The sequence below is a fragment of the Brachycentrus maculatus genome, unplaced genomic scaffold (genome assembly GCF_059751285.1).
Source record: "Brachycentrus maculatus isolate JH-2025_06_01 unplaced genomic scaffold, ASM5975128v1 h1tg000297l, whole genome shotgun sequence".
Classification (NCBI taxonomy): Eukaryota; Metazoa; Arthropoda; class Insecta; order Trichoptera; family Brachycentridae; genus Brachycentrus; species Brachycentrus maculatus.
The window spans coordinates 1,557,549-1,572,647 of NW_028281048.1; the positions used below are offsets into that span (position 1 = coordinate 1,557,549).

Consider the following 15,099-nt stretch of genomic DNA (forward strand, 5'->3'; position numbering starts at 1 on the left):
AGATATTTAATATCATTTTATTACCAATTTTTATGGCTCCTTAATTTGTTTTCCGAAAGCGTATTTTGGGAGTGTTTTTTTTTATTAGTTTCATTTTATGGATTTTTCCCTTGTTGCAATTGTATGCAGGAGTCCTAAATCATGTTATCAGAAGATAAGAAATTCGATTTGAATAATCTAGAAAGACAGCTCGGTAATGTCGGAGACCACTTGCCACATATTGTTGACGTAGAATGGAGACTTGATTTCGCTGTGAACACGTCAGAGTTGGAAAATGTCAACGCATTGCAGTACACTATCACGCTGAAGACAGAATGTCCGAAGGAAGATATTGTTTTCGTGTGTAATGAGTCCCAGTTGGAAGATCTCGTATACAAGCTAAAAGAAATCATCCGACATTGCGAAGTCCTGAGCTCCTAAGAAAAGTAAATAAGGTATGTTAATAAAATAAAGTATTGTTTTACCGCGCATTTCAAATAAGTACCATTTATAGATATTATATATACTGTCCGCCTCCGTAGTGTAATGGTCAGCAAGCTCGGCTACAGTTCTGGAGGTCCTGGGTTCGATTCCCAGAGGTCATATAAATATAAGTGATTTTTTTCACTCTAATATTTATTCGATATTATCCTGGACTGGTACCTGAAGCGGAGGGCTGATCACCTTTCCTTCATGTGTTTACGATCAAGATAACACTGCGTTCATATGATCCAGTGCCCTATGCACCATTGGGGTGCGGATAAGGGTTTGAAGTCAATAGAGAGCGCTACAGAACCATGATTATTGACTTCTTCGTACCTCAGTAGAATGGCATCGATGTGACATTGGTTTCAATAAGATGGCGCAACATGCCACACGGCGCATAATTTCACATAGTGGACTTGTGAACTGGCCTCCACGATGATCTCACGCCATTAGATTACTTTCTTTGGGGGTATGTGAAGTCACTAGTCTATACTGATAAATCAGAGATGTTGGATCATTTGGAAGTCAACATTCGCCGTGTTGTTGCCAATATACGGCTCCAGTTGCTCGATAAAGTTGTTGAAAATTGGACTTCGCGATTGCGCTTCATTCGAGCTAGCCATAGCGCACATATGCCCGAAATCATATTCAAACAATAATGGCATAAAATTATCCATTAATTAAAGCCAATATTGTAGACATTAACATATATGTTTATTTTAATGTTTTTTTTTTTATTTGAATTTTTATACCTCTAAAAAAAAACACCTTTATATACCGCTCACTCCTTTCAAGAACGTCTTAATCAAAAATCGTCAATTTTGAATTGTGCATGTTTTCGGAATGTCCAGAAAATGTACTATATTCCAGCAAAAGAGACATATTTTAAACTTAATATTTACCCGCTACAGGGCAGAAAATGTTGTTTTTGCATTTTGAAGAAAATATATTGTTTAATTATTTTTTAAAAAATACTAAATATTTTTCAAATGGAGAAAAAACATCCAGGTTTTACCTAAAAAGATCTGTTGCACAGTAAAAAGTTCAATTAGTGGCTTGATATTTATTTTTAATACATTGTGTTATATTTTTAAACTTTAAAAACGTTCTCCTGAAAAATCAAGTTTTTTGATTTATGACGTTCTTGAAAGGAGTGACCGATACATGATGGATAAACAGAATGTTTTTAATTTTCCTTTAGAGAATATAAATAAACAAATTAAAGCAGTTGTCCCGTCGTATTTGCAGGGAATATTTTTATGTCACAAATACAAACAGAAGTATAATCTGCAATCATGCAATACCAAGAGATTAAATACCTTTATCAATTATTGTTGATAAAATGTATTATTTTATCAATCAGGAAGTGTTTTCTTATGTTATTTTGCAATATTTTCTAAAACTCAGCATAAAATAAGTTGAATAGATCCTGGAATATGATATGGGAAATTCCCAAATCTAGGGAATATCCTAGATATGGGAATTTTTTGCAAGAAATCATCTATGGGACTATCTAAATATACATAAGTGCCTAGCCCATCTATACCCGTGTTAAATAAAATTGTTTGAAAAAATCTTGTAAAAAGACAATTGAGTTTATTTTTATTTAGTATTTAAAAAATATCATTGCCAATTTAAATTTTATCGTGTGAAAACCATACAACATCAACTGAATCGCATATAATTTTTGTGAACAATCTTTTTAAGAGAATAATTGTTTCTAAGCAGCTGTTTATGTGTTTAAAGATAAATCTCTTTAAAATTAAAAATATAAATTTTACCTAATCATTGAATGAGTTTAAAGCAATTGGACATATCGCTCACTCCTTTCAAGAACGTCATAAATCAAAAATCGTCGATTTTCAGTTGTGCATGTTTTCAGAATGCCCAGAAAATGTACTATATCCCAGCAAAAGTGGCATATTTTTAACTTAATATTTACCCGCTACAGGGCAGAAAGTGTTGTTTTTGCATTTTGAAGAAAAGGTATTGTTTAATTATTGTTTTTTAAATACTAAATATTTTTAAAATCGAGAAAAAACCTTCAGGTTTTACCTAAAAAGATCTGTTGCACAGTAAAAAGTTCAATTAGTGGCTTGATATTTATTTTTAATACATTGTATTATATTTTTAAACTTTAAAAATGTTCTCCTGAAAAATCAAGTATATTGATTTATGACGTTCTTGAAAGGAGTGAGTGATATATTTAAAATAAAAAACATTTTCCTATGTTACTAAGATTCAGTTTTGTTGATGGATGGAATTGCACGCATGGCTTCTTATGTAATTATATGTAATTGTAAAAATTGTATAGAATTCAATCTCAAAATTGAGAGGTCATTTAACCATCCTACCTCCGGGTTATTTTCAGGCATATTTTTTATAAACAAGCAAAAAAATCACAATGTTTTTTGTCACAAAATATTGTCAGGTATGAAACCTGACAAAAATTTGTCAGTGTATCTGGTACACATTAAATATTTTTGGAACAGATATCTTTTCTCGTGCGTGTAGGTCATACGGGTTAGCGCGGAACGGTGAAGAAAAACCGCATGTATCACGTACGTTCATATGTGTAGGGTGGTTAAATGGCATCATCTCAAAGAAGAAAACACATTTTGTTTAGTAAAACATTTTTAATAAAAATAAATGTCAAATTAGATTACATTTACATCAACCTAAAAATAAATGTATTAGTAGTAATTTTAATTTTACATCTATTAAAAATTATTATTATTAATTACATATAAAACAAAATTCATGTTAACATATAGGCACTAGAGGCAATAAAATACATTAGCTTTCAGAAGACTTCTAGACACCAATATTCGAAACAGACATTTACATTGTATTGAACACAATATCGCATCACTTTATTATAAATTAAAATAACTGTAAACTTGTATAAAGATCTCAATATAGGAGGTAGAAAAATATGATATATATATAGAGATATGTATTTAAAAACTCAAAAAATTGTGTGTACAAAAGCTTTGCTGGATGTTCACTTATACTATATTTTTCTATTTTAAATCATTCAAAATCCCTGTTCATTATTTTAAATAAATAAATTTCCTACAAATAAAGTTTTAAAGTTATGCGGGGTACAAGACACTACTATGACCAGAAAATCGTAAAAATTTATCTTTTTATTTATCGGACAATGAATAAAATATGACTATACTGCACGTTTTTAACATTGAGATTTTAGCTTCAAACGATAACACTATAATATGGCACCACATTTGATGTATAAAATTTGAATATTCGAGATTCAATATTTCTACATTGAATTTAAAGTGCCATTTGCACATACTACATATACAAATAAACATATCAATTATGCATATTTGATTTAATAAACATATCTTTTTAAAATTATATTATAAATTGAAGACCATATTAGTACATTGGAAGCGTTATTTTATAAAATTACTGAATTCAATTAAGGCACTTATTTGTCACTATTGTTAGTCGTAAAAAACTGTAGAATGAATCTAGCGCTTCATTTTTTCTAATATCGGTATTATCATATCGAAGGTCGGTCTCTTGCCAGAATCCTCATTCATGCAAATCTTGATCAGTTTAGAGATGTGGGGAGCTATTCCCGGTCCAATTGTGATTCGCAGCCCCTCTAGCGCTATCTTCATTCCGCACTCCATAGGAGACAAATCCGCAAACGGCACCTGAAACAAGATATTTAAACATAAAAAACCTACTTAGTCAGTATTTTATTTTGGTTTTCTAGATTGCGAAGATGTCATCCGAATTGAGCCGATTACGGGAAGAAAACAGTCTGCTGTTGTCACAGGTGGAAAAGCTGGAGAAAGAGGGAGCCGAATTATCAGCGCGGCTTGCGGAAGTTGTCGGACAAGAGGCCCATATTCGAGGGGAATCGCAGATACAGTTGCAGAGGCAATTGGCCGAGGCTAAGAAGAGGCTCGAAGCTCTCAAAGTACAACAAAATAATATTGGGAAATACCCAGACAATCCATCAACCAGCCAAGTTAAAGAAACTGAATTTACCGACGATATGGTGGAGTGTCTACAGGAGGAATTGTTCAAAGTACGTCTGTGCGAAGCGGAGAATGAGGCGACCATCAGAGAACTCAGAAATCGAATCGGCGAACTCGAACAAGATAAAAAAACGATGCACGAGTCGGTCGTTGACAACTCGGTGGCTCACCTCCAAGAAGAGTTGATAGCCGTCAAACTCAGAGAGGCCGAAGCTAATCTGTCACTCAAGGAACTCAAACAGAGAGTCGGAGAACTGTCGGATATGTGGATGAAACATCTCCAAGAGCATCGACAGGAAAACCGCTCTCACGCCAACGCCGGCGTGTTGAGCACTCCCAAGAAGATAATGCGAGCCTGGGAAAATAGAACTGTGGATACGCAAAAGCTCGAGGAAGACCTGATAACGACGCGGATCCGAGAAACCGAAACCAGAGCGGAATTGAAGGATCTACAGCTAAAAGTTATGGAATTAGAGTCCCAAGTACAAGTATCGACCAATCAGCTGAGAAGACAAGACGACGAAAAGAAATCGTTGAAGGAGGAATTGGAAAGTTGCCAAAGAGAAATAAGAGAATTGCTCAATAAGCAGAAAGAAAAGGAACAAAAGTACAAAGACTTGAGCAGCAAAAATGACTACGACCAAATACTGGCGAATATTAGGTTCGCGGAAGACTCTCAGAAAATTGCCGCCCTGGAGCACGAGATCTCCGTATTGCAGATGAGGAACCAAATATCCATAGCCGAAGGCAAATTGAAATCTAACGAAGAAAACATTCAAAATTGCCAACAGGATACGGACAAAAATGAATAAAGTTTGCAAAAGTATTTTGGACCTTAGGGAAAAAAAATAACTTATACAAATCTATTTTCTTACGGGTTTACCCAAGTATTGGTAAATTTAAGACAAGCTTCGTTCGTAAGATATGACAGCTCGGAATATTGTAGATTGCCATTTATAGGATCTTCCCTTCGATGTTTAGCTTTTGCCCGCATGAACTTGCAGCAAACCTACGTAAAGGTTTTAGCCATTGTCATTAGTTACCTGTATTATTCCCCGTAAGCTTCTATCGAGGGCCTAGTAGTTGTGAAAAGGCGACAGCCTGTTGCTCACTTTGTGTTGGAGGTAGTTCTTTAGTGTCTATTCTAATCATGTTTCTCGTGATCGTTTCAATTTAGTACTTAGATTTATAGTTCATCAGTTCTGATACCTGTCCTCTTGATGTATTCCTCCATAGACTAAAAGCTTATAACATTCCAAAATCTGATGACGTAACCTTTTACAGCGTCATATCATGATTGAATAATTGTGCATCGTAAATTTTAAAATATGATACATTTGTAATGTAAGTATTAATTGTGGCCAATATAGGTAATAAGTTAGTGATAATGCTCGCAGAATCTGTATTCTTATAAAGGAGGTAAAATTGCCATAAAATTGAGTGTACCTATAAATCTAATAAAGTTCTGAAGGAAAATTTTTGTTTTTATTTTATATTCGTCAAAAATATTGGTTACCTACGTAATTAATTTCAGGAAAAAATGTAAGGGGTAAACACAGATATATTTACCTTAAAATAGTTATGAAAATTAGGTCAAGTCAAATTACCAATTAGGCAGCAGCTAAATCTGCATTATTAAATAAAGCTGCGAAAAATAATTAAGTTTGAATTTTTTTGGTTGTTATAACTGATCATAGGTTCAAAATGGCGGATGACATTATAACACTGATTTTTTTTTACCCAAATAAATTGACAGAAAAAATCACAAAACAAAAGGTATAATTCTTAATAAAATATAAGAGATATAGATATATTAAATATATCCAGGGCTTTTTTTCCATGTAACGCGGTGGAACGGCGTTCCCGCACATTTTTGCACGGATATATATTTTTTTTTAATTTAAAAAATCAATTAGAGGAAACAGTGTTTGCGCTTACGTAATTACAATCTAGATTTTTTATATAATTTGTCAAAATGATAAAATATGGTATTGTCAGGAATATTTAAATATTTGACTTTTTTTAGTAAAAAGCTTGACATGAAGTGAGTTCTGGGACCTTTTTCTTTAAAAAAAAAAATACCCTGAAAATATCAAATATAACCCGTTGTGCAAATATCCTTCTATCCTATAAATCATTTTTCACTTGACAAAATTTGATTTGGTTTACGGTATCAAAAGTTTTTTTTTTTAAATGCTTGTACATGTTTCTAAAACACAGCGTTTGGATATAGATTTTAGTAGTACATACCTCTCTTGTAGCCAATTCCCAAAGGAGAATAGCGAAACTCCACATGTCAGCGGCCTCCCAGTTCCTCTTGGAGGCGGGTTTCTGCAACGCTTCCGGCGCCATCCAAGCCGGCTCATAAATGCGAGCCTTCTCTTGGAAGGAGAACTTGGCATCCGCCATGTTGATACGAGCGGTCAAGTCTTCGTCAATCTGTGGACAAATTCAATAATCACCTATTAATAAATCTTTGTCTTTTACAAGTCATTTGACTTTAACCCATTCAATAATGATTGATAAAATATATAGGGTGTCCGGTGGCAGAATTAGGCTTTCAAATTCAAATAAAAAATAAACTGCAAAGGATAAACATCTATTTCAATAAATATCACGAACAAGAGAAGTGGGGATTTTATTTCTTAAAAATTATTTCGTCTAAATGTAGACCATCACATCGAGACACGCTTTTGGAATCTGGCCTCAGTATTCCGTGCTACTTGCTAGAGAAGCGACGTCGGAATGCTATTAACTTTGCACACGATATTTTCTTTTAGGGCAGAGATGTTTGTGGGGTCGGTTTTATCCACTTTACTTTTGAGGTACCCCCACAGAAAAAAAAGTCCAAAGAAGTGAGATCTGGCGAACTGGGTGGCCAGGGGTGTTTATGATGTGCCATAATGTGCTTGCTGCTGAGGTGGTAAGCGGTGAGGCTCTTGTCCCGCTGCAGGGAGTGCAGGAAGGCCATGCCGCGCCACGTCACCCACCACCCACCCTACATGGACATGAGCACCTGTGCTTTGAGTATGCACTCACCATAATGTGCTTGCTGCTGAGGTGGTAGGCGGGGAGGGTCTTGTCCCTCTGCAGGGAGTGCAGAAAGGCCATGCCGCGCGCCACATCGCTGGCCAGACGCACGGCCGCGCTCACGTCCAGCACCACGGCGCGCGTGCCTCCGCTCGAGTGGATGAGCCCGTACAGGGAGCCCCACGCCATGTACTGGCTGATCACCACCAGAGTGGGCGGGGCCACACAACATCCCACCTGGAATCAGCAACAAAACATTATAACATTCATCTGACTCTATTGGCTAATGTAATATCTATGGATTTTACAAATCAATACTCAAATAATAACTTTAACAATAAAGAATTAAACAACTTCATTTTATCATCAAAATTTAACACATTGACTGCCTACTACGAGATAACTCGTAGATTGTGTTCTTTGCTAAGATGCCGACTACGAGTTATATCGTACTTTGTTATTCGTGCAGCTATGATAAAATTCCTAGTGTGTCAGTGCTAATGTGGATAGATGGCTTCTGGGAAAAGAACAAAAATCAATTCTGTCTTACGTGAACAGAAAATACAATTATAAAAAATTTATTCAAAATCAAGAAGTAAAATAATATTTTTATTCTAAATGAAATTGGCTTTTTGGACCGGAATTCTGAAAATCGCTGTGGCAGTCAACATATTAAGGACCTCAGAGCCCTAAAAAGGCTCCTGTATGGATGGCAGAAATGTAACCAGCATTACATTCTTCCATTTTTTAATTTATTGATTCGGCAGTCACTTTATGGTAAAATCTATACATTTTTCATTTAAGTTTTACTTTGTAAATACCACTATTTATAATACTAATATTTACAATAAATACTAAATAGAACTTAAAATTTATATTATTTCTATTATATTCCATATTAAAAAGGATGTTATTATATAAGCTGTGGACAACCGGCTTAGTAAAAGTATGATTTATTTTTTCTTTGAATAATTTTAAGGCACTCACCACGGGTAATATATTTGGATGTGAAAATATACGCAGTTTCGGAAACTCTTCATTGAAATCTCTCTGTATGCGCGGGGTGCATTCCCTCAAGGCCAAAATTTTAGCAACAATGTCGTTCTTCTGCCACCTTCCACGCCACGTTTCACCTAAAAATAAAGATAAACCAAATATTTAAAACAGTTTGAGCGGGCTGGTAACACATTTCAAACTGGTATTTTTTACACCTGCGGAACGCTGGCGACGGGATTTGATAATTATGTACGTATATAGTTAAGACCTTAACAAAGAGATTTAGATGATTAGATAATTCCGCCTTTTCTGCGTTTGGAATGAGTCCGGCGCAGAAGGTAAAAAAATACCCTTCCTGTCTCTAGCATCAATCAACCGAACAGGTAGAAATATTATACCTTTCCCGTCCGAAGTGTGTTAAGAATTATATTAACAAAACCCCACCCCACATTATCAACTCACCTAATATATGCATAAAGTTAATGATATTTTGTTGCATGTTTCTTTATACATACCATATTTTATTAACAGATATCATTATAATCCAATCGTACGGCAGCAAATCCAGCACTAGTAATAATAATAATCGTGCCATGTTTGTAAAATACTACCTCAAGCGCCTTTTGCTGTGATATTTTATAATGTTTTGTTTATTTGATAAATTAATTTTACTCGACAAAACAATAAAATGATAAAAGTTAAGTCGAATTTTTACTTTCCCTAGGATGTAGCATTAGTTTGCCTGCTCAAATTTGTTACATCTGGCAATTTTGGCTCGGGTCCATTAGGATCGCATAGCCATCGAATACACTTTTAATATATTTAAAAAATATAGTTACTAAGATAGTTTTTACAAGGATTGAAAGAAATTATTTGAAAACACAGGATATTACTAGCAAAACTAGGTTTTTTTAAAACAAAGTTTTTTTCACTTAAACTGCGGCCTAAGTTATTTGAATAAATATTATTTTTAATAAAATTATGTGGATTTATCCATGACATGACCGGGAGCTAGAATAGAGCCAGTCATCTAGTAACCATATATAGTTTTGTATTTTTGTGTTTAACCTTTTAAACGCGTTAACTTTGTTCGTGAGAGTCGCCCGTACGCGGCGGTATTTCGCCGTTTTTTAAATGATTACTTTTATCATGTATTTAGTTAAGAAACGATTTATTTTCCTAAGCAAAAACGTTCAATGGGATTCATTGTGCCTTTTTGGTACTCTATAATACACTCGTGTCACATTATTCTTGAAATATATCGTAATATAAACAAATAAGATCGTAACATAAATAAATCAAAGCACGCATCGTGTGTCACTCTTACCCACTGGCGATGCATAGCGTCGAGAGTGAGACAGATGTAGGGTGCGGACTAATTACCGATCGCAAGAAAAATGAGGGATCTGTTATTTTATTTATCCTTGCGATGTTACAAATTACTAGCCAGATATTTCAACAGATGTCATAAGGCCAAGGATTGACGTATTATTTTATCCAAAGTTCCACACCATGAAAAAATCCCTCCAAGTTGAACTGAGGTTCGAAACTTGGACCTAAGTGAAAACACAAACGGTTATGTCAGCCACGTGTGGGGAATGTTTTGTAAAAACACATACGCTTATGCGAGCCGCGTGGATAGAGTTAAGAGAAAGTATACAAAAATGTGATAACAGACCATTTTTGGTTTCAAAATTATCTGATCAAACGTTAATATTTTTTCACATTACCGGAAGGAGTCGTGGCAATGCGGATATGCAGGGCCAATTCGCTGATGTTGATACCCTTGTGTCTCGACAGTGTGGCATCTCGACTCCTCGTCTTGAGTCCCAACCAGGACTGGTCTTTGAAGTGGATTTTCTTCAAGTCCTGGCCGGCTTCCACCGCCAAATCGTGAAGTCTGGAAATTTCCAAAGAAAAACATATACATATAATTGGCATAAGAAACCACCAGCAGCACCTCATTGTTTAACCTTTCCTTCCCGGTGATATGTATTTACTACACTTCGACTCTAATAACGAAAATATTGATATAAAATATAATAGATGCGGACTCAGAATTTTTGTGTTCCTCTGTAAAAGTATTATAATTTATATTAGTTTTTCAGTATATGCGTGCGTGCCGTGCTTTGCTTACGTGCATGCGGCTTGATACTGTTTCCGTCAATTTTCTTTGAGTAGCGTGCAAGTCGTCTTTCGGGGTGGTTATGCCAGCTATGGCGGCTACTTGCGATGTATATTTTTTTCTCGTTTTCGGATACCAGAGCTAACATTACAAAATGAATACATTTCAACTTCAACTATAGTCAATAAAAGTGATATTTAGGAATATTCACATTTTTGTTGTGAATATTCACATTGTTTTTAAATCACATTTTCATATGGTGTACAAAATATATATCACCGTTCGTGGAAGTTTTTAGCACCGCAAGGGAAAGGTTAATAATAAGAAGACATGATTAGGTTACCGTTGAGACAGCTGTCCCCTCGCCTTGTCCAGAGGAGTGTCTCCATCCTTATTAGCGAGAGAGACCAGACCTCCGGCATTCACTAGATCTTCAGCAATGGGTCCATATCCCCAGAAGCAAGCATAATGAAGAGGTGTGTTGCCGTGTTCATTAATAAAGTTCACGTCGGCCCGGTATTGCAACAGCTAAAATTAAGTTAGATATTAATCTATGGCTATTTTAAGTCAATCTATTTTACATATTTAATCTATACAATATACCAGGGGTTCCCAAAGTGTGCCGTAGAAAGTAAAAAAGGGCGCCGTGAGTCGATCCTCTATCATTATCCGAAACCTGACGTATTTTATTTTTTTGTCGTTCTCTGTTGCAAGTCTGAATTCTTACAAATATAATAAAACTTAATTTCATATTGTGGATGTTTGAATTTTTGTGCCTATCTACCCAACTACTATTATTGTAGGTACCTATTTCTTTGGACTATATACTTCGTCCGCCTCCGTAGTGTAATGGTCAGCACGCTCGGCTACCGTTCTGGAGGTCCCGGGTTCGATTCCCAAGGGGGGTAAAATAAATATAAGTGATTTTTTCACTGTAATATTTATTCAATATTACCCTGGACTGGTACCTGAAGCGGAGGGCTGATCACCTTTCCTTCATGTGTAAACCATCAAGATAACACTGCGTTTATATGACGCAGTGCCCTATGCACCATTGGGGTGCGGATAAGGGTTTTATTATTTATTATTATAATATATACAGGATCTTTCATTAAGTGCTTTCTATTTTTAAATTTTAATAAAACAAAGTGTGCGTCTGAGATGTAGCATCAACAATATGGTCGCTTTTAACTGTGAAAGTTTGAAAGTCTTTATTGAAAGACCCTATATATATAGTCACTATATCTATTCCAAACAGCTTACTAATGTAGGGCACCGTGACAAAATACTAAGCTTGTAAGTGCACCGTGGGCTGAAAAAGATTGGGAACCCCTGACCTATACAATATACTATAAAACTTACAAGCTGAACAATATTCTGGTGACCATGAGCCGCGGCGAGATGCAGAGGAATGTCATCTCCCCTGTTGGTGGCGTTGATGCGGGCTCCTCTCTGTATGAGCATCTCCACGAGCTTCATGCGCCCTTCCTTGCAGGACCAATGAAGGGGACTGAACCCGTGGTCATCTCTACAAAAAAAAGATTTATATAATATAAAACCCCACATATTGAAAATATAACAAAGTAACTAACATCACGTCGCTTCTCCGTGGGGTAGCAGAGAGAACAAAATGCCACACCCATCTGTCTTTGCACACAATCTTCGCTTCTTCCACATTCATACATACACGACGATTATTCTGACCCTTGACCTGACCACTTTCAAGTATTTGAAATACTTGATCATGCCAAGTTTTCCTAGGTTTTTCTCTGCTTTAATTACCAACCACATTCGCCTCATAAATTTGTTCAACTATAATTTCTCCACTCATTCAATTCACATGCCCAAACCATCTCAACACACCTTTCTTAATTTTATTGATAATGCTTATCTCAGCCTTGCATTCTTTACTTATATCACTATTCGAACATGTATCATATTATATTTTGCCACACATTTGTCTGAGAAAATGTGAGAAGTAGAATTAACCTTTAGATGCTCATGCGCCGTGTGCAATAAGGATAGCGCCCTGCACAAGCATTTTTGTAAAGTATTTGCGCGATTTGCTACCTGCGCGTAGCTGTTATAAAAATTATTATGTCTCTAAAATTAGTCATCCTATTGAGGTCAAATAAAAAGCATTACCAAAATAAAACATTGTTTAACATTTACCGTAATAAAGCAGCTTTGTTTTATTACGGTCCGCCTAACAAAACACAATGCATCTCCCAAGAGTCAACCTTGTAATGCAGGTATAAACACTAATATTAAGCATCATGACTAAAATATTTATCGGAACCAAAAATAAAATGATGAATCAGCGTCTCCAAAGACATTATTTAGATAAGCTAATTTTCATATTTTGAATACTATTGTCATAAATCAGTGTAATCCAATAGCGAAATGCATCACAATCACCTGTCCTGTATGGCAGTGCTCCGCAACCGGTATGTTGTGGCACACTGGTGTGCCGCGAGCCGGATACAGGTGTGCTGCGGTCATTAATGTATTTGACATTTCATAATTATTCATCATGTATTTAATACATAATGACAAATTAATTTTAATAATTTTGTCTATTTTTCAAAATGTAGTATAGAATGATAATTATAACAAAATAATTTTTCATTGGTCTATATTTTTTAGCTTTTGATGTGCTTCGGAATTCTAGGAAGAATTTTGGTGTGTCGTAGGTGAAAAAAGGTTGCAGAGCACTGCTGTATGGGACCGGCGGGCATTGAACGACGCTAAACCGAGGTCCCGTAAAGGACCACTGGGCGACTAAAGGTTAATACGGCAACTTGGGCAAGTGGACAACTGAATTACAGATGCGCCCACGGTCAAATACTGTGTGACAACCGCCCATATAGACCATAGGGCATTATCTAAAATTAAGTACAATTATTTATCTGCCACTGTGTTTACTATAATCCTAAATTTCTTATCTTGATTTATTATGTTTTACAATTTAGTATCTGCTTATATACTTATCGACACCAAACTACTTAAACTAACAAATATTAATCAAGATATTGATTTTATTTTTCATTTAGAACACAAATGTGCACTTGACATTTCGAACATACTTTTCATCAACAACCCCATACAATGAGCAAGCAGGTGTTCATCATTTATGAAATGTGCGAACACCTACGAGATTATTATTAAGCACGAATTTAGGTTATTTTCATGAATATTATGCCATATTATTGCTCCCACACACTTATCCTTGCTTCTTACGTCATTGGCCTAATATGGAACCAGCTGGGAGTGGGCGTGTCTAATTTCCCGTAAATAGTAGATCGGGAATATCGTTCCAGTTAAATTTATTACCTGGACATTTACTTTGTACGATACAACAGATAAAAAAACGCGTATTTACCCAAGATTCATGTCATGTTCCGTGTCATCGAGCCATACCCTCACTTGCATGGCATTTCCCTCCCTACACCAGTGAAATATATCTTCCATTGTTTTATTCTACTGTTCCACGAGTAATTTAAATTGCGTTTTAAATTGTAGTATTACGAGAACATGATAAGTTGCACAATATAAGGGAAATACAGGTCGAAACCAAAAATGAATAATAAACACAAACAACCCACGATATAAATCTAATCAGAAAATAGACAGTTCCAATGTTGCCATAAAACGTTAATGTAATACGATGTTGTCAAATTACAAATATTTTTAATCACCTATCCAGTTATTCTTTTTTTCCTTTTTTTCTCACCCTTAGTGCTGATAAAGCACTAAGTGGTGCATAGGGCACTTCATCATACCAACGTAGATTTATCTTGATCGTTAGTTATATCAGGGCAAGGTGATCGGTCCTGCGCTTTAGGTACTCATACAGAAAAATATATTGGATTGAAGAATCACTCACAATTATTTCGACCTCCTTAGGAATTGAACCCAGATCCTCCAACACGGTATTTAAATACACCAATCATAATACTACGGTAGCGAAAAATATATTTGATCATGTTTTTACACTTTGGATGACTTACAGTTTTTATTATGTGGTATGCTCATTCAATATAAGCTGCGCATACGTCACAACAAACGAAACCTTCGTATACTGATTAGCGTTGAATTGAGTAGTCGAACCTAAAATCAAATTATTAAAGTCTTCTTCAGGATTTTGTAGAGAAGCCATTACTTACCTGTTTCAGATTTTGAATTCGATCGCCTATCATTGATGTCTTTTAAGTTAACAAACTAAACTAGTAATATTCCTAAACATATATTCTGTGAATACTATTGTTGTATTTATGTAAAAATACGTTTGGTGTAATTTATTTGTAAATCACTTCCTGGCTGCTGAAATGATAAAATGGTCGTATGCGGATAATAATGAATTGGAGAAATTAAAAATTGTTGCATTTGATTGTTTATAAACTTGTGAAGAAAAAAACAAGTTAAAGAATCATCTTTATGAACAATTTGAATAATTTTATTTTTACT

General features: G+C 35.2%; 1 protein-coding gene and 1 pseudogene across 2 annotated transcripts; one reads left to right on the plus strand and one right to left on the minus strand.

Moving 5' to 3' along the window:
- Positions 1-293: 293 nt before the first annotated feature.
- LOC148304952 (ecotropic viral integration site 5 ortholog pseudogene) lies at positions 294-5,957 on the plus strand (annotated as a pseudogene). Its single transcript, XR_015838271.1, has 2 exons — positions 294-434; positions 4,214-5,957. The product of XR_015838271.1 is annotated as an ecotropic viral integration site 5 ortholog pseudogene (transcript).
- On the minus strand, positions 3,082-14,280 carry LOC148304953 (scaffold protein ILK-like). The gene is made up of 8 exons (XM_088267486.1): positions 14,015-14,280; positions 11,995-12,160; positions 10,976-11,160; positions 10,238-10,407; positions 8,499-8,644; positions 7,521-7,748; positions 6,732-6,920; positions 3,082-4,151 (listed from the first exon to the last, which is right to left on the minus strand). The coding sequence occupies exons 1-8, from the start codon at positions 14,101-14,103 to the stop codon at positions 3,963-3,965; spliced, it is 1,362 nt and encodes a 453-aa protein (XP_088123612.1). The 5' UTR covers positions 14,104-14,280; the 3' UTR covers positions 3,082-3,962.
- Between the last annotated feature and the right edge of the window lie 819 nt (positions 14,281-15,099).

Coding starts and splice junctions, on each gene's coding strand:
- LOC148304953 (XM_088267486.1), bottom strand. CDS start 14,103: ATGGAAGATATATTTCACTGGTGTAGGGAGGGAAATGCCATGCAAGTG. Junction 12,161..14,014: donor GAACATGACATGAATCTTGG/GTAAATACGCGT, acceptor TTTTTTTTGTAG/AGATGACCACGGGTTCAGTC. Junction 4,152..6,731: donor GGGAATTGGCTACAAGAGAG/GTATGTACTACT, acceptor ATCTTGTTTCAG/GTGCCGTTTGCGGATTTGTC.